General features: G+C 34.9%; 1 protein-coding gene across 1 annotated transcript in view; it reads right to left on the reverse strand.

The window, feature by feature from the left end:
- LOC121407019 (GATOR complex protein WDR59-like) overlaps positions 1-20,711 on the reverse strand; it is a 47,747-nt gene that overhangs the window by 19,277 nt on the left and 7,759 nt on the right. The window contains exons 4-7 of the mRNA XM_041597913.1: positions 19,047-19,132; positions 3,973-4,053; positions 3,361-3,398; positions 1,360-1,448 (exon numbers count right to left, since the gene is read on the reverse strand). Of these exons, the coding sequence (XP_041453847.1) occupies positions 1,360-1,448; positions 3,361-3,398; positions 3,973-4,053; positions 19,047-19,132 (294 nt within the window). The remainder of the gene's footprint in view (positions 1-1,359; positions 1,449-3,360; positions 3,399-3,972; positions 4,054-19,046; positions 19,133-20,711) is intronic.

Raw genomic sequence — 20,711 nt, forward strand, 5'->3', positions numbered from 1 at the left:
ACATAAATACCAAATAAGAAGGCAGATTTATAGCAACATTTGGGTATTAAACTTTGTGAGTTTTGTGAAAAAGGGTCCCCATGATGAGAGAAGTAATATGAGATTGGTGGTTATGACTGGCGTACAGATGGGGGGGGGGCTGCTTGGGGAACCATAGACCCAGAAAAGTTTCACGACCAAGAATAAATTAAACAGATGGTACAGGGAAAAGGGTGATATTATTTCTTTGATATTTCATAAGCTTTCAAAATAATAGATTGTTTGATAAAAAAAGTCATAAATTTTATTTTCTCACTTTTTAGAAATTTCGCTCCATATGCCATGTCTGGGTCCCTAATTTCTTTTTAATTTTTATTCATTCTTTTTTTTGGGGGGGACAATAGGCCTCTGGTTTTTAAATTATTTTATGAAATACAAGAACTGTTATCTTGTTTTTTTTAAATTGCATCAATTATCAAGCTATGGTGCTTTTCTTGCTATCACTCTGGTCCGTTTCTGAACTAGGGTCTAAATTAAACACCGGTTAAAGTTGTGGATTAACTATGGAGAGCCAATAGGGGCAAAAAACATAAAAGTACACATATAATTTATTAATTCATTTGACAGTAATATTGTCCATAATTTGTCTGAGAATGATACCTGAAGTATTTTTTCTTCATTATGAAAGCAAACGGAAATAGTAAATATAAATAGTAAACATAAGAAATGTTCAAAATCAGAATTTTTTAATTTTGGCTCCTCATAACTTTAGTACAGAGTTAGACTGTGGTCTAAGTCAAACCTGACTTCAGAATACGGGCCTCTGTGTTTACATTGAATAATGACTACGGACCGTATTCTGAAGTTAGGTTTAACTGAGACCATGGTCTAACTCTGTGCTAAAATTATGGGAAGCCAAAAGTGTCAAAATTTTTATTACATTGTATGTTTTTATGTTTACTGTGCTCTTTCCTGATTCATCATGGTGAAGACAATCATCTATTTATGCTTCCTACACAATTATGAATGATTTGAGAGCCAAATATTATACCTCTACTGTTAGTGATTTATATAACAGTTGGCTATCCATACTTAAACCACGACTTAAAACCTGAGTTTAGGCTAACCCGACTTCAGAATACGGGCCATCAAATTTAATTTTACATGTATATTCTAAATCTCATGGTAATATGGAAGTACATAAATGAAATGAGGTGGACAGATATAGAGCTAGAGCGAGAGAAAAAGAGAAAAAGATTGAGATGGAGGAGGGAAGACGGAAGAAGGGGAGGGGAATCGCTGTGTCCATTCCAAAACATACATGAATAAATGCAAAAATCACAGCTCGACATGGAATTGATACAAGATTATCTGCTTTACCCTCTTATCCCACAGCCTGATATCACCATCATGGACAGTTGCTAGGCAGTGCTCATCTTTCCTGTTCCATTTCACCTGACCAGCTCCAGCTGGAAAATAGTTAGGAGGAAAATAGTGAGATAGGGATGTGCACTTTTTATGGTACCTACAGTTTTTACATAGTGCTTAAAGAGTCTGAAAGTGCAAGACTAGATTTACTCAAATACTTTTGCTGCTGCATCTAGGGTTTGGTGTAAAAGTGTCATATTAAAGTCTATGCTTGACGACTACTTTTATAGAATGCCAGCTGACAATGATATATACGCCAGGTTGAGTAACAAATGATTTTAAAGTAAAAGATCGCCCTAAAGAGAAAGGTGTTTTTAATAAAAGCAGAAAAATAGAGAAAATATTGGTCAAGGTTTGATGAAAATCCTTGCAAGAAAAACAGATAAGATCATTTAAAGATTTGAATTTGTGACATCATATGCGAGCAGCCTTCCTATATGTCATGTAATGAACATTTCATAAATTCCCATTTTCTAATGGCTCATGATGGCTGCATCATTTTCTCTGCTTATAATACAACCTGAGTTCAATGATGGGTCTGATAATATACTGACTGCACAAGTAAATATATTCACAGTTATCTGCAAAAATGAAAATTCATGGAATTGATATCATAGGACCAATGCAGAAGCTGCTTGTACATGAACTCACAAAATCAAAGCTTGAAAAATCAATAACATATATATATAAATAATCTTTGATGGATTTTTGCTTTAATATTCACCAGATTGTTTCACTTGCTTTTATTCCAACCAACTACATGCTAAGGTAATATTTTCCTTTAATCCTGTACAGTAGTGACTTTTTTCCCAAAATTGATCTCAGTACGGAATAGACTTCAAAAATTTAATAATTTTTTCTTTCATAAATGATGAACCACGAAGATGAGACCTAGTACTCCACAGAAGTAAGGGTTATACTTCTTTTTTTTTTTTTGGGGGGGGGTCAAAAGTTGAATCCTGGTTGATATATTAATATATGAGAATGACAATATGATGCCATCCTTACAATTTATAGATATGTGACCTGCCATTCCAAAACCAACAATAAGTCACCAAAAATGAATTTTGAGATTTACATTGAGCCTTAATAATGATATACATAACTTGTCAAAATTGATCAATTTTAACGAACACAAGTACTTAATTGAATGCTGAAGAAACTCAGGGAGGGCTTTAAAAAGATAAGGAGAAAATAATGTTTGAATTCTGGGGTTAACTCAAACATGAAATGTGCATGGTAAAACTTCTAGTACTGTAGCAGTCTGCAAAAATAGTGTCAAAGAAACTCTTGCATCTTATTTTTATTCAACTTTACAATTTCAAACTTCAACAGTATGAAGAAGAATTACTCTGTTTCAGATAAGCAAATATTTTTAATGTTTGCCATTTGAAGATCGAACTACTATTTTGGCTAATTACAGAGAACATTCCCTGACAGTTGGTTATGGGCTGGCTGGCCACATATTATAAAGTATATATGAAGTATGCAGATATTTCATTCATTCATGTTGAGCGTAGTGGCCCAGTGGATTAGTCTTCTGACTTTGAAACAGAGGGTCGTGGGTTCAAATCCCAGCCATGGCGTAATTTCCTTCAGCAAGAAACTCATCCACATGGTGCTGCACTCAACCCAGGTGAGGTGAATGGGTACCCAGTAGGAAGAAATTCCTTGAATGCTTGAGCGCCTAGGCCGCTCAGCTAAAGCCGGGGTAATAATAATAGCAGGGCACGCTGGTAGAACAGTTTTCGAAACTGAAGTGGCTACCCTGGGTAAATATGCCTATATTATTATTATTATATTATTCATTAATTGAACAAGCAAACATACATGGCACCATTTCATCAAGGCTGACAGCACTCTGCACTGATTAGATGTCATTCTCCAAAAAAAAAAGTACAATAAGAATTTAAGCTTTCAATTATAGGCCTAAGTAAGTATCTTCAGTCTTACCAAAAGTAGAAAATGCACTTGCTGGTTTCTTGCTTTCCCTAAAATAAAATAAAGTTGATAATTTAAAGAATAAATCAATTTTGTTTATGACTTAAAGTTACTTCAAAATAATCACATGTATATCACATATATCTTGCCAGTATTGGGAATAAAGATATTCTTCTAGTTCAGATAAACAATTTTCATCACTAAATGAAATGTTTATCATGGTCATTCATCAAACGTATCAAACTACATGTAAACAAAAGGGCCCATGATTTGAATTTTGGGGTTAACTTAATATTAGCAAAAATATGTGGTTAACTTGTTGGTCACTAACTTTTTTTCAAAGCAGATATTCAATTTATCAATATTTTGATAAGTGCAATTATTTCTTATGAATGCATTACACTGAATCCAGAAAAGATTTTCAGAAATGCACCACGTAAATAATTTTTGAATTTTTGTTTTGCTTACCAAGCAATATAAATTTAGATGATGGTTTAACTTAAACTGGTGTGAACATTAGGAACCTTCATCTAGTGAACTAACTGTCCACAGAGTGATGTTTGATTAAACCTGCGTTTGATACAAAAGGTAAATAGTATTATAAAAACCAAACAGTCTTCTTACCTTGTATCCCAGATATAGATATAGGTATCAACAGAGCTTGTTGCTAGCAGATTTGGATCAAACACAGACCAGTTCAAATTACTGAAATTGACAGAGAACAAGGGGAATGGGAGAATAAAAGGAGAAAATGCTGCGTTTTTAACAATAATGTTTCTGAATTATCGTTTTTTATTTCATTAAAAACAGCTGATCAATAAGTCATTAAAATCAAACAATCATTCTCTGAATAATTGGTGAAACAAAACTTCAAATCAATAACCAATAGATAATTTACTAAGCAATAAATCAATCCATCATTCAACAATTTTGATTGATTGATAGAAACATTGATCAACCAATCAATTACCAAAACTTGAATTTGACCGATCAATCAACCATCTAACCATTCAAAACAACCTTCCAATCAATCAATCAACCTTCCAATTAGTCAACATGCAAATAATCATCCAAGCATCCAATCAATTAAATCAACAATTAATCAATCAAACATTCAAACAATCAATCAAACATTCAAACAATCAATCATTCAACCATCCAAACAAGCAATCAACCATCTAACCATTCAATCAACCATTCAATCAATCAATCGATCAATCAACCAACTGACCAATCAACCATCCAATCCAATTAATCAATCAACCATCTAATCAATCAAAAAAGAAGGAAAATAATGTATTTCAAACAATAAATACAAAAAAACATTTTATTTTTTTCAAATAATTTTCTTGGTTGGGATGGACTTGACCTTCTAGGTTTTCTCACGGCTAGATTTGTCCATCTATCAATTTCTAACCTATCAAGTTATACATGTAGGTGGATCAACGTTCCTTTCTATTCAAACCCTTTTAACAACGAAGACATATGTACTGATTCATTTTAATATCAAAAGACATTTACATGAAAATATATTCATTGAACAACCCAAAATCTGTCTAAAACAAATCTTTTTCACTCACACATACTGCAGACAATAAAAGATCCACACCAGAATCCACTCAATCAACAAAACAATATTCTTTAAACAAATATTCATGATAATCATTTATATATCTCACATCATTAATCAATTAAATTATTTTACATGCAGCACAAAATTCCATTGTGTGAGTTTGAAGTACATGTACATTCATATGTTAACTGTATTTGGCAAGTAAGTGGTGAGGAATCAAATAACTTATAATAATGATAATATCCAATTTTTTATATAGCGCTTAATACAAATATTAAAACGCTGCATACTATTACCCCGGCTTTAGTACGGCTACCCTGATCGGGCGCATCAAGCATTCAAGGAATTCCTTCCTACCGGGTACCCATTTACTACACCTGGGTTGAGAGTGGCAAATGTAGATAAACGCCTTGCCAAAGGACGCTACTGCTGTGGTGAGATTTGAACCTCGGACCTTGTGGTTCACAGTCTGGAGACTTATCCACTGAGCCACAGCATCTCTACCTCAAAACAATATTCTTTCAACAAATATTCAACTTATACCCAATTTGTAACAAGACAAAATGATACAAAGCTGTATACAAATTGACTAGAAATTGATCCAATATTAACCAAACTTCCGAATAAGTAGAATGGGCAAATCATAGAGATTCCAAAAATAACACATGATGCAGAGTCACACATGTTCATAATGGTTGATATTACAAAAAACAACAAATTTGATTCCAAGTGAAACACATACAAAATCTGACTATTAAAAGGAATTACTAAGGTCCATGTTTTCTTGGTGAATGTAGAAGAAAAATATCCAAATTATTCCCCCCTCAAACTTCAATTTAAAAAATGAAATTCATGATGGCAATTGCAATGGCAATGAAGGACATTTATTCCTTAAAGTTTGCTGAATACTGCTACTTAGCTCTGTCAAATGATCATGATTCAAAGTAACTTCCCCTAAAATGTTTTTCTTTTCAATCAAGAGAGTTAGAGCAAAATACCTTGGTACAATTGATTCTAGACACATACTAATTTTGGCCCAAATAGTCTCATTTATGCAACCAGGTTGCAGACATGGGCCATGTGCAGACCCGGGCCTGTATTACAACAAGTTACAATAAAATTAAATCAAACTCAAAATTGTGATAAAACTAAATTTATGAAGTTGAGAGATAAAGATTGAACCCCTTTAAGTGATTGACCTCATACGTCACACATTTAAAGACATCATTTGAATACTTGTTTACAACAGATGAGACAGATGTACACATTGACAGTAAAACAACCACTAATCAGGAACCACTTCATGTACGAATAAGGTTATACAGTAATTCCTCTAGGAACTAATGCTGATTCTCCTTTTACCAGCTGACACCATAATAGAACTAATGGTCCTCTGTCTACTGGCTATTGTAGGAGCATAAACAGTGGGTCTCTTGAAAGGACGAATGCGTTCATTAGGTAAAGATGGCAAGGCAAAGCCCTCAAGATCATCACTACAAGACTCAGGACTATCAGAGTTTTTGAAGAAGTCATCAACAGGATTCGCATTATGTTGGACACCACGATGAGAGACAGAGGATTTAGGACGTGATGAGAAGAAGGAATCAACTGTCATCGTTTCCTCACTGCGAATCGTTCTGTGAGGAGACCTAGAAGGTGGGGTCTTTGAGTGATGCTTGTTCCTTGATCGTCCAGATGAACTGCTGAAGGCAGAGGAGACTGAAGACATACTAATTTGTTGAAGGGTTTCCTTTTGATGGTGAGGAGACCCATGAATAGAGGAGGTTGAGCTGACCGAACTGTGAGATTTTCCCCTAGACGATCTCATCTCAGCAGGGTTTACAGGGTCCATGTCTGCCCAGAACGGGATGTAGGCATTTTGATGGCTCGTTGATACCCCACCATCCTCCAAAAGGATCTGTAAGCGTGGAGATAAATGACCCAGGTCTTGGATAGAACTAGCAGACGTGGTCCACACAGAATTCCCTCCCGTCGATAAGGTTTTCTTCGATGACTCCCAACATGGAGCAGTCCTGGGTCTTGGTTTCTTACCATGACCCATTTTGGGTAATAATTTACTCCTGGGTGAACCTGTAATTGCTGAACCACACCTCGATTTGAAGTCCTTTGGTCGGTGAGATTTTGGCAAAGAAAGTTTTTCATCTGATTCCTCAACTTCCTCTTCCGAGTCTGTCTCAATCTTGTCAAGAATCTCCTGGAAAATCTCATCTGCACTCCTGTTATCAACCTTCTGCTTGCAAGTTTCCCCAAGCAGTGACATTTTCCCTAAGCCCTGAGGAGATTTGGGTCGCCGTTCCAGGAAATACCTCAATAGAGCCATCCTCTTGCTGTAACGTCTCCGGCTCTCTACTCTTTCTCCATACATGAAACATGGTGCTGTTACTTCATTGGAAAGGAACTCTGGATCTGCTAGGTTACCGGATGACACGGCAATATGCTGCAGGACCTCACGAACTTGGTTAATTTTCTGGTTCATTATGTGTTCTGCATTTTGTTTCTGGTGCATATAGTAGCGTGTCTGGAGGTGAAGACGTTTCCTCTCAGTACGGTTCTGTTTTTCAGCAACTTGTTCCTTGGGTGTGTTGTGTTTGCGAGGTTCTTTAGGCATGCCATTGTGACCATGTTGCATTTTGACCTCTTAAATCTACATACAAACAAGAACATGTAGGAGCAATAGGAACAGTCTTTTGAACAATCCAGATTTTCAATCAAACTTCCTCGATTACTCAGTCACAAAGCAAATTATCCCGAGAAGATCTATGTAGTCTGAAGTGCAGGTATGAACGTATTCCCATTAGCGCTACATGTAGTTCATTCAAATGGGAGCTTAAAATGCCAGAATGTACAGTTAACGACAACCTTCACAAGATGAGTTATTATCCTCTCCTGTTAAAAATAGGTAGCAATAACCTTGCTCTCAGGAGTGCACCATCGGCCTAATATTCACTCTTATTTAGGGAAAAACAATGAATGCCTCTGTAGAAGTCTTTTCCAAACTCCCAATTGACCGCAGGCGCATATCATATGAGCCATCTCCTTGGATGTAAAGTAAACTGTTATGATAGAGTTATCATGACCGTTATCAGTTTAAATACAGGGCCGACACTTAATATCTGACTATAATGACCATTAGAGCAGAGTTACAAATTTACACAAGAGGGGTGTCATTCGCAATCGTCCTGTCCAGTTATTTGAAAAGTCCTAGGGTCAAAGATTACTTATCATCGCTGACACTCTGACAAAAGGTTTGTATCAGAAGAACATGTTTTTAGTACTTGAATTATATCTTTCTAGTGGGTAATAAAAGCTATGTACATGTACGGAACACAGAATGGAAAAGTAATTGTCAAATTGAAAAGGTCTGTCTAAAAGAAGACTACACAATTCCTGATTCCCTGATCGTAGAAAGATGAAATTTTTATGACCCTCAAGTGGGAAAATTTATAGCAGCTCATTCTGCTCCGTTGTCCTGGAGTCAGAAATGTCAATGATATCTTTGGATAGCAACCAGATGCTATGTGATGTTGCTATGCACTTTGTTAGATAGCAGAAGGCAAGATACGATCTTTCTCCTAAAAAAAATACACATTGTAGTAATAAAACAAATCCTATCATAATACACTGAATGAAGTGGTGCTGAGCCAGACATGAAATGTTCACAGAAGCTATTTCAAAATGCAGACATCATAGTTGTAGATCAATACATGTGTTGGGGTGCTAAGAGAAAGTTCTCAGCAGCTCTTGATATTCCATATCGATTGCAGCAACAAAGACTCCCACCTCTACCACATGACGAATCTTCAATGTTGGAAAGGTGATATTCACTTGTTTTATGCGTTCTTCCCCTTTTCATTTCAATCACAGTTTTAACACTATCAGATCTCCAAGCAGGCTACAAACACCAAATGATAGCTCTATTCCAGAAATATAGGCCTACATTATATCTATAGTCTTTCTTTTCCGATGATATAGCAGAATACATATACATGCATGCAACTATCATCATGTTGCAACTGCATTGTTTAATACTACATGTAGTAGGCCTATATGTTTTGGCCAGTCCGGTGGTACTTGGTAATAAAAGAGGCAAATTGGGGCATAAACGTGGAATTTGAATGGGTAATTGTGAGTGATACCACTATCTGCTACTTAATGATATTCTTATATAATCTTGCATACTCCACTGATCAAGTCATAAGTTCTACTTAACCACTCTCTCTCTCGCACACACCCACGCATGCACAGCCTAATACACTACCAAATACAGTGTATCTCTAAACTCCAATCTCTCTCTCTCTTTTCAAACTCATTCTATCAATACTCCCCTTCTCTCTCCCTCCCTCTATGTTGTTCTCCAATTTATGTAAATTAAGTCAAGTACGGTAATCTCTTCAATGTAGAGAAACAAGTCACTAATTATATTGTACATGATTCCAATAAACTCCCCCTCTTTCTCTCAATAATGTAAAGAAAAGGCCAATAATTAAATAGTCTTTAATTTACATGTAGCTCTGATAATCCCCTAAAATTTGTCTTTCAAATCATTAATTACCTGCCCTAAAACAGCGATGATGTGGAGTGCATGAAATAGAAATATATTTAAAAGGATTTCGTGATTTCACACAAAACTTTACTTTGATTGGAAATAAATTGAAAGTGAAATTTCTGTACGTTTCTTTTTTCTTTTCATTTGGAAATAACCCACATTGGAACACATGGAACGGGTTAAAAATTTTGGGATATAGTCTTTGCTTGTAGCTTTCTTAATGTTCAAAGAGACATTTTTTAAATAAAAACATCACCAATAGTGGGGGCTAGATCTAAGATTTGAATATTAGAATTCTCATGGAAATTGGCAATCAAGATGTCAGATAATACTCAAGTATTCACATGAACTGAATTTTTCTTGAAAGCTTTAACTGTACTTTAAAGGGGAAGTTCACCCTGACAAAAGTTTATTATTGTAATAAGCAGAAAAAAAATAATTAAAAATTATATCGGAGGTTTGAGGAAAATCCATCCAAGATTAAAACAGTTATTAAACTTTTTTATTAGTCAGGTAATATATGGGGCAGCTTTCCCATATATAGTGTAGTAAAAAAATTATATAAATAAAAAAATCAACTTCTAAAAAAAAAGGAAAATGGTTTGATTGCACCTTCAGTATATCAACAGACAAAAATTATTTCACATTTGCTCCTGAAAGAGAAAAAAAATATTCATCATGAATTACTGAAAAATTGATATAATTCATTTTCATACATGGGGCAGCTGCTTGCATGAAGTTGCAAATCAAAAATCTTGAAATTATGACCTTTGAGGGATTTTCCTGAAACCTAAAACAATATTCTTCATTATCTCTTTCCCCTTTCCCTCTCGGACATAATCCAATTGAAGATTTGTATCATAATCCATAAAACATTTATATGAAATTGTAACTTTAAATACTTTTGAATATACTGAAACAAAATAAAAGAGAATTGTAGATCAAATACAATGTTTAAGTGGTGCCTTTATTCATAATGCATAATGAATTAAATTACAGAGCAAACAAAACCAAAAAAAAAAACTAAATACAGCACACATAAAAAAGAAAGCTCAATTTCACTTTATGAGAAAAAAAATCACCTACATTTAGTTCCCACTTTCATCTGGCATCTGCTCATTTCCAATTTGTAATAATGAAATGGGTTATTTACAACATTGATTCTCTGTACCTTAATAATAATCTTAAAATGAGCTGAATATCACTGCTGAGATTGTTGCTATAAAGCAAACACAAACAACTTCAGTTTCCAATAAGATTCAATCATTCCTCTCTGATAAAATCTCAATACTTACTTATTCTAGTAGCTAAAAAGAGCTATGTTTATGATCATCCCCAAAGTTAACAAATAATAATAGGCATTTATATAGCGCCATCTATCTAGAAATAATCTATTCCCAGGCACAGTGTTTATTATTATCATCATTACCCCAGCTGTAGCTCGTGCTGCCTTTCAGCGCTCAGTGCATTCAAGGAGTTAATCCTGCCGGGTTCCCATTCACCTCACCTGGGTTGAGTGCAGCACAGTATGGATAAATTTCTTGCTGAAGGAAATTATGCCATGGCTCAACATAAAATCTAATTGTCGGGATTTTGTAAATGTTGACAAATTGATTATCCCTTATAATGGTTTAAATTTCCTTAAAAAATATTGTTTGTATCCACTTGGTCTACAAGATGATTGATCTAAATGTACTTCTCAGATAATCTAACACAATGGCCTAAACCCATTTGGTCTACCAGTAAAAGCACTATTAATTTGGTCTAATCGATAATTGGGGATGGGGTCTGATATCTGTACAATACACCTGTATATTAACAGTACATGTAGTGGCCTTATTATGCATTTCCTTGTAACTTATGTAGAGCGCTCAACATACATGCTCAAGTACCTCCGGATGAAATTACTCCCAAAAGACTAATTTTGATCTACACTAACAAAGAAGCAAATTATTTTGAAAACAACATCACAAGACTGGTTTTGAAGACCACTGTAAATTTGTTTTCAAGATTGCTATGAGCATATATGCACTGGTTTCCACTAAACTGGTTTTAGAAAGTAGAAAAGGGTCCCAGTCATGAGATACTGGATAAGGTTTCACTTATAAAATCTATGGGACTGGGACTAACGCCAAAGCCAGCAAATAGTGGCCTTGGGGCCAGCCTAAACTCCATTCCTGTGAAAAAATTGTACAAGCCAAGGGCAACAAACACACACAATTAGTTGACTGGATCAAAGGAAGCACAACAAAATGGGTAAAGTTACAAATAAATACAAAGCAGCCATATGTATATCTTGCTTGAATACTTTCATATTCTCAAGCAATCCAGACATTGTTTCTTGATGTTCATTGAGCAAATTTTTAGGAGTTACTTCCACTAGTTTTTGGTCTGGATAAAGAACTTGAGGAACGCCTCTTTGGAGTCACCAAGAACTTCCTCCTTCTCACACTGCTAGCTGAATCTCTCCCATCAAGGGCACTAACAGATCGTTTGCCAATGCAATGGAGCACCTTGTAGGTCGATTGCATGTCATTGTAAGACACGGATGAAGGTCGGTAATCATCAAAGTTAAGAGATGGCTCCCTCCGTGTGGATGACGATATAGAGGGCTTTGACTTGGCAGAATTGTTGTTGGTGTAGCTATTGACCATCATCTCTTTTGTTTTGGGGTAACTTACAGGTTTACCTTGAAATAGGAAATCAACAGAGAGACTCGCAGAACTGGGCCTGGTATATGAAGTCCTAGGTCGCATCCCATTGTCTGATAATGCTTTCTGTATAGGTGGTTGGTCAGCTTCCTTAACTTCAGCCTCTTTAAAGGAAACATGCCTTTGTTGTTCTCCACTGATAGAGTGTCTCCTAAAAGCTGTCCTTGAAGGTGCTCTCGCCTTCTGTTCTTGGCCATTTCCTCTTTCATCAGCATGTTTGTACAGGTGATACATGCCTTGCTTGCGCTCAGTATAATCCATAACATTCAGATTAAGCTTCTTAGCTTTCAGTTTCACTTTCAAGATCTCTGTTTCAAAACTCTGAAGACTCTGTTTCCTGGCAAGGGTCAGATTGGACATTATTTTACGAAGTTCCACATTCTCTCGCTCATTCAGCAAGGACACCCTGTGAGAAAACTCTGCGACAGAATTGCGTTTCATCTTAAAAGTCAGATATTTTGTCTATTTTCATCGAATTGTCACCATTTTAAATGTAATGATCCTTTTTAAAATGGTCTTTCTATAACTTATTAAAGTTACTTTCAAAATCACTGACAAAGCCTAGGCGAAACACTGGCTGCCACATCTACAACACAGAGAGATACTGTTATTGCCAAATTCTCAGTGTCTTTGTGCAAACATTTCTCCTTTTGCTGACATGTTACAGATTCTTTCAAAATCACTGAAAAATATCAACCTCATGGCAGAATGGTGCATCATCTTTCACCTCACTTGAGAGATTCTGGCTTTTTCTAACTGTTCCAATCCAATTCAAGATCACTATTCAAAATCCACATGATTCTTCAAAAATCAATGACACAAGATTAGCCTTGAGAATCAAGACTGGCTCGTCAAAGTTCTTACTTCCTACAAGATGAAATCGAAATGTCCTCATAAAAATCTAATATAGTACATTAACACTTATTCATTCCCTCTGTTCATGCACATCCCAGGGCATTGATGATCTTTCAGCTAGCATAATCAATAATTATTTTCCCCAACAAACAATTACAATAAAAATTTATAAAGAATTGTTACACGTAAAGTTGAATCACTGACTATGAATAGACATCAGGCACTTGTCTTATCAATTTTTATGGTCTAACATGAGTACAAGGTCCTTTTATGATCATTGCAATCATTATTGTTTCTTCAAAGCATAAGTATGTAGTTATTGATTGGGTAGACAAGGACCCCAATAATGGGAATATGGATTCTGTAAATATGAGCAATGTATGAGCAATGTATTGCAAGATAAAAGTCATAGTTATCACTAAATATAATGTTAACACTGATGAAAAGCTGGCAATATTCTCAGCAAATTTAAAATGTCTCAGGGTTTGAAAGTAGCTTATCAGTTGGTGAGAGAAAGAAATGCAGGAATTCTTGTGACCCTGTGCATGATCAGTTTGGAAAGTGAAGTTCTTCATCTGAAAGGATAGGACAAATTATCAAGGATATCTTGATAAAATGATGATTTCAATAGAAAGGCAATGAAACCATTTTCATCCATGCAGAACTATTGGTATAATTTGGGCAATGTTGATGTTTACTCCTCAGAAAAGCTTCCAAAATCAGTCCATTCATCAGAGGCATAAGGCAAACATGCTAATACAACATTCCATTTGGTCAGTCAAAATCATTAATTCTGTAAAGTTTGTGTCAGGCTTTAGATCCCAAGATCTTTTTCATCAAAGCCTTTCAACAAAGCTTTGTCATTTTAGTCGGGTGAAAAGCATCAACACTTTCAATAATAGCAGCATTTCAAATGCTTTTCCTAGATCCAGACATTTGCTCTATCACTTTGTTGAGGAAAAAAAACAAGTGCTTATAACCAGCAAAGATTTCTGAGGCTTGTATCCATTCGTTAGAGAGTTGCATCTCAATATTAAGCTCGAGTTAATTCAGATTTGCAGAATAATCCACCATTATCTTTTTTTCTTTATTAAAAAAGTTCAGTAAAAAAAATTCCGGAAAAGAAAATCGTTCAAATTGCTCAATCATCCAGCTGAAACGGTGGAACTATAAAGAAGTAAGAATCCATGCTCTTGCTTTGATTAATGATGAACTCAAAATGGTTGTTCATACTCGTACATGTAGCTCCATGGTGATGCATTGAAAAGCTACATCTACTTGCATACTCAACGATGATCCATCTTTCCCCCCCCCCCCCGCCATTTCATTTTTATTCCTTCCTACTTTGTTAGAAGTACTACGTGCCTCTTTTCTGATTCATATGCATTAAAGAGATGCATCTTGATAATCCACATTTAGCCAAAGTTGGCATTCACTAAATAATCGCCTTACTTCTATCAAAGCACAGATTAATTGAAAGGAAAGGTATAATTCGAGCCTCTCCTTTTCACTCAACTGTGAACGGTATTGAAAGATCTGAAAAGGATGGGTCCTGGATAATAAAAGAAAATCCAGAGAAATCTAAAAGTGGGACAATTCATGAAAGGGATTTTAGAAAGTATTTGCAAACAGTTATATTGTATGCAGACGAACAAAGGGAAGAGGGAAATACTATGAATTCTGTGCCAGTCATGGCATCAATTCAAACCAAGTGTTAATATCAGAAGCTGCAGAGTATCAGAGTGAACGGCTATTTATTTTGAGGTTGGACTGCTCCTTGCATGAAAATCCCAAAATTAGAGGCTTGGTGTGCTCTATGCTGTTCAGGCCTACTATGAACAGACTTAAAATGAAATAGGCAACTTTACACATATGGTCACATGTCATAAGGTGGTCCAATTTCGCGAACAGGGTAAAAATGGTCAAAAATTTTATTTTTTGATATGTTATAGCTTTTACCATTCTCTAAATAATGAAAAAGTTTTAAGTCTCAAATACCTTTATTTTTCCTTAAAATGACTAATTAACAGCTAATTATTACATAGACGTCAATGTAAATGTGAATTTTGAAATGTGTTTTTCTCAAATTGAACCTGCTGCACATAAAATGGTGTCAAAAGTTAATGCAACATGAGATCACCCTAGTATTTTGCAGTTATAATCTTGAAACATCGATGATTAAATCTGTACCAAAAATCGAATAATTATCTATCATTTTATGCATATTAATTATAATAATTAATTAACAGTATTTAATTTCACATTTTTGCCCCCAAAATACCTGTCACTGTATTTGTATGCTTGGCAAAATGACAACATCATGGGTAGAAATGTTTGTTGCAATGATACACAACATTTGTACTAAAAATTAAGATTACAAATTAGATAATTATACAAATCTCTCCGGTTTACTAATTGATAAGGTTGCAGATCAGAGCTGACATACACATGTATTCCATTGCTGCATATTTTCAAAATTGTCAAATATTTATGACATTTAGTTGTTCCCTGCTTTAAAACACCTAGAAATATGAGGATATCAGTCATATCACATATTATAGTAAGTTGTTAATTAGGTTTAATTAATGTTTTATCATTTACCGCATCCACCGGCTCCACATCCACCGGCTCCGCCACCCCTGTTACTTCAAACTTAATGTGCTATAGTTTTTGTTCCTGATATTGTATTGATCTAATTCATAGTAATATATTTAGCCTATAGTTCTAGCTTTAAAATGAGATATTACTCAATAAATTTGGTCAAGATGCTGTGATGTAGCAACAATTTATCCATGGCACCGTGTGGAAAATTGTTCATACACCACCCTTTTTGCATACCCAACTTATGCAATGCGACCATATCTATATATATTTTTAATACCACAACACATATTTTGAAAGTTTTGGAGAATAAAATGTGATACTGGAGTATATATCTATTTATCATATGATAACAATTTAAAAATTTGAAGAAAAAAATCAGAATAGGAAAATATTCAAATTCAAAAATTCAAAATAAAAATCAAATAAAATTTTACAAGTTTCCACAAACTACCACAATGCAAAAATTCAAGATTAGTTTGTTTAAATATATCCTACAATATGTATTTCTGATGTTATGCATCACAGATGTGACCGCATGTGGCAAGTCAAGTAACTTCAAATCATATTTCAGGAAATATTGCAACATTTTTTTTTCTTTCCATTTAAAAATGAGAAATGTGTCTGCTCATATCATCTGACTAGGGGTACCAAAGTAATTATCATTACAAAAGCATGTTTCCTTTTGTAACTAGTCAGTACTCTGTAGTTGGGCACAGAAATCATTTGTTTACAAACAAAACCTGAAAATTTCATCAAATTGGACCAGGAATTCATAGCAAAGTTATGGCAATGCAAAGCTTTACATAATGGGGTTGGAGAAACAGTTGTAAGTTGCTGACAGCATATCCTCAGTCATTCTTAAATTTTATTTTATTATGACATTATGTTAATTCAATTTCTTCCTAAACAGAATGTAAAAAAATAGGAATGAATGCTAATTTACGATGTGAGATTACATGTATCTATGCTCAAACATGTTTTTACATTTGCACATATATATGAAAATATGAAGAAAAAAACCCTCAGGTAATAAAATAACAAAAGTGAAAATAGGGATATCATCAGCCAACCTACTGCATATTCATCACAACCCGGCAGGGCTCCACACTATTTTATCCTGGTCCAACCTGTTTATGTCGGACCAGTAGATACCTAGTATTTACATTTTTACTGGTTTGAACCAAATATTTACTGGTCCCATAACATAAAGAAAAAACAAAAAAGACTTCAGTTTATTTACCCAACCCCCCCCAAAAAAAAAGAAACAAACTAGAGCAAAGTAGACACAAAACATAATTCATGAGAGCCAGTTTTTTAGACTCAAGAGCCAAGAGAATATATTATTTGCATCAGATTGATTTGCTGGTCATGTTGGACCAGCATATCTGGCTATTTCTGAAAAGTTACTGGCCCGACAGCAATTTTCACTGGTCTGCGACCGTTGGACCAGTGCTTGTGTCGTGCGCAGCAACAGGTATTCAATTGTTTTAACAAAATATTGCGGAACTTTAAACAATGGTTTATTTTTCATCAGATATCTATGAAATTTTCAACATTTTATGTATTTATTTTTTTATATTTATTTAGATATTATTTTCATCCTGGAGTAGCCCTTTAATACATGCCTTTTGGGATATCAGCTATTGGCATATGAGACGATCTCTTCTTATCTGTGAAGAGAAATGGCCTTCAATTTATCTGCTGCCCTCTCGAGTTAAACAGCAGTACAGCCTTCTCAATAGGGCACACGAGAGTAATTCATCTGCGCGTAATGCATGCCGGACAGGCGTAAGTAAAGATCACATGACTTTGTTGATTAAAAAAATTCATTAGAAATAGATAAAATGTTTGTATATAAAAAACAATAGAGATAATGCTATGTTCATACTCTTTCATAATTAAGGCATTTGGGGAGGCTAGACTGCATTTTTGTATTTCATTTTAATTATTATTACCCACAATGCAGTTCTGGTTTTTGTGGCAATGAACTGACAGGAATTATGGTTAGTCTTATTTCAGGCCGTTTAACTTTTGATTGAGCTGGGCAAGTACCTGATTAACATATCAAGTCTTAATGTACTGTTAATTGTGACTAATGTCAGTGAATAAAAGCAAAATCTATCGAGGGATTGATTTTTAATGATTTTTTGATGAGCTATGATATAACACGTGAGTGAATGGGGGTCTGTAATACTCATGTGTTCCCAATATATACACAGATTGGTTTTTACAAAATGGCTTTCCCAACACAAAAAGTAGAGAGCTTTCTCAGCCAGTAAAGGTTGGATGAGGTAGAAAATTGAGAACAATTTAAGCCATCATACATGTACTGAATTCTCTCATTGCCACTATATACAGGCTTCATGTCAGAATCATCATTTCTAAAGCAAATGTACAGTAATTTTGTTTTAAAAAATATGGAACTACAATATTGTAAACACATGACAATAATGTCGAGGGACTACTGAAAATGGAACATATCAGACGTTTTTCTCCAAAGCGTTATACAGTACATGACAAACAGCGATGCTGCTCTAAAAACGTAACAAAAAAGTGATGTAGATAAAGTAGAGAGTAAAAAGCAGAATTTTATGCAAAACTGTACTTTTAAAATTTTGTACTTAAGATCCATTTGTTGACTTTGTTTACTTTTATATTTGTTGTTGTTTGCATATATATCCAGAGGAACTCTTGTTTGGCTAGCGCCATTTGCATCTCTAGATGGTGTGTGCACTCAATAAGATATCACAATTATTACTATTATTTACTTATTTGTTTATGATTTCAAATAAATGAAAACTTTGGAATTTAATATCCTTTAGATTTACAAAACTATACACAGGCTTTGCTGATGTCAGTATACATGTACTGTACCATACCATAATTCATATCCAACATAGTTTGTTCGTGCTAAAAAGAAAATTTTTGCAGAAACTCAATGAATATATGAGAGGAAGAATTAGATTAGGTTGCATTGATCCCAGATGGGTGTTTCATAAAGCTGTTCGTAAGTTAAAGAGCGACTTTAAGAGCGACGGGTGATTCCTTCTTGCGATAAGTTGTATATTGAATTGGCGATGGTTTAGCATGTAAGAAAGGATCACCAGTCGCTCTTAACTTACGAACAGCTTTATGAAACGGCACCCAGAACCTTCTCAGAGTCTGAAATCACCAGGATATCATTGTAAACCTGGATCAGAAAATACCAATTGCACAAAGTCTTGCTTTTAAACGCAACTGAAAATCAAGCATAGGTCCCTAATAGGTGCATATCATTGGTTGGAAATCAAACTGCATTGATTTTTAGAGTTGAGTTTGATCACAACTCATACTGCAATGGGCCTCTGTACACTCGATGAAATTTTGTGAAAGTGTTTATAGTTCTTACCTGATTGTCCTTGTGTGTGCCTTAAGTGACATGGCTTGAACATACTCAGATTCACTCAGAGTGAAAACATCAGCTGTTTGGTTGGACTGCAAAAGAAATCAATGAATAAGTATGAAGTTTCGGTAACTGTATTTTCAAAGTCTGAATTCCTTGTCAGATAAGGCAACTTGATGAAAATCAGGGTCAAAACTTTCACACGGGGATCCTGCAAGTGACTTATCACGGTTGCTTTAAATCAAAGAATGTATTATAACCACACATTGTGTGAAAGAAGCAAGCTATAATCTATGGCTCACATTTACAACTACAATGCACTAATCAAAAAGTCTAATCTTGATTGAAAAAAAAATTATGTTTCTGTGTTCAAAATCTTATCAAGCATTGAATGGGCATAAATTTAAGGAAACAAGCTTACTTTTTAGCACATAGCTTTTGATCACTAAATTTAAAAAAAAATGTAATAAAGGCCTTCTACACAGCCAAACAGAGAGTTTAATGGTCAAGCATACAAGTACTGTATGTGTTTTGAGTTTCTCAATAGATGTATTTTATATCATGTATAATTTGGTACATGACTAGATTAGAAAGATCCAAGTCCAAGATAGTTAATATCATGCACCAGTAAATCAAGAAACACAAAGGCCCATATTCACAAGGTGGTTTTTAAAACAATCGGTTGAACCCATGGTTTATGCAGATTTCCTGTATAAATTACGCTTATTTACTGCATATTTTTTTAAAATGTACAATGCTAATGCACGCTTTTGTCACAGTGCGCCATATTGATGCCTGTTGCCGTGGTTATCCATCATATTTTATTCATGAGTCCACTATTTTCAATTAATAAATCCACTCTTCAAACAGTGGACTCAATTTGGCACACTGTGACAAAAGCGCGCATCAGCATTGGACATCTTTTAATATACGCCGTAAATAAGTGAAATTTATACTGGAAATCTGCATAAGCCATGTGTTCAACCAATGGTTTACAAAACCACCTTTGTGAACTCAGGCCAAAATGATTTTCATACTTCCAATGAGAAGTGTTCTTTGTCATTCTTTCTGGGGACTTCTTAGTGGCATGCCGGGGTAAAGATGGGCTCATGTACAAATATCACACATTAAACTCCATTTGACCAAGAGGTAGACTTGGGTCATTCCTTTTTTCATATTTTTTTTTGTATTTTGATACCCATATGGTGTTAATCCATTACCAGGTACTGATGCAGAGAGGAATCAAGCATTACGACCAATAGAGGTTGTATGATTGTTAAGTTCTCCAGCTCGCCTCTTCTGATATAAAGTAATGTCACTGTCTCCCCATCCCTGGCTAAAATTACATCGAATCCAGCAAAGGAATGTTTGTGGATAGGCATATTACAGGGATTTCTATGCACTTTGTAACAGAATCAAGTGCCATCAAATTGTAATTTTGGAAGTCTGAGCCTGAAATCAAACATTGCTCATGATCTTAAGCACAGACAGTTTTTTCACAAGATGAAGGACAGTAGATCCCTCTTTTACTACAGATCTGGAGACTGTCACTATCATACAGACAGTTGCAGGTATGGCTTAGTGATAAGAAGAAAAGTAATAACTTGTGACCAGCCATCCCAAAACCAACAGTGAATCACCAGGGATTGCTCTCTGTAAATAATTTTATCT

This window comes from Lytechinus variegatus, chromosome 2 (genome assembly GCF_018143015.1).
Source record: "Lytechinus variegatus isolate NC3 chromosome 2, Lvar_3.0, whole genome shotgun sequence".
In the NCBI taxonomy this organism is placed as follows: Eukaryota; Metazoa; Echinodermata; class Echinoidea; order Temnopleuroida; family Toxopneustidae; genus Lytechinus; species Lytechinus variegatus.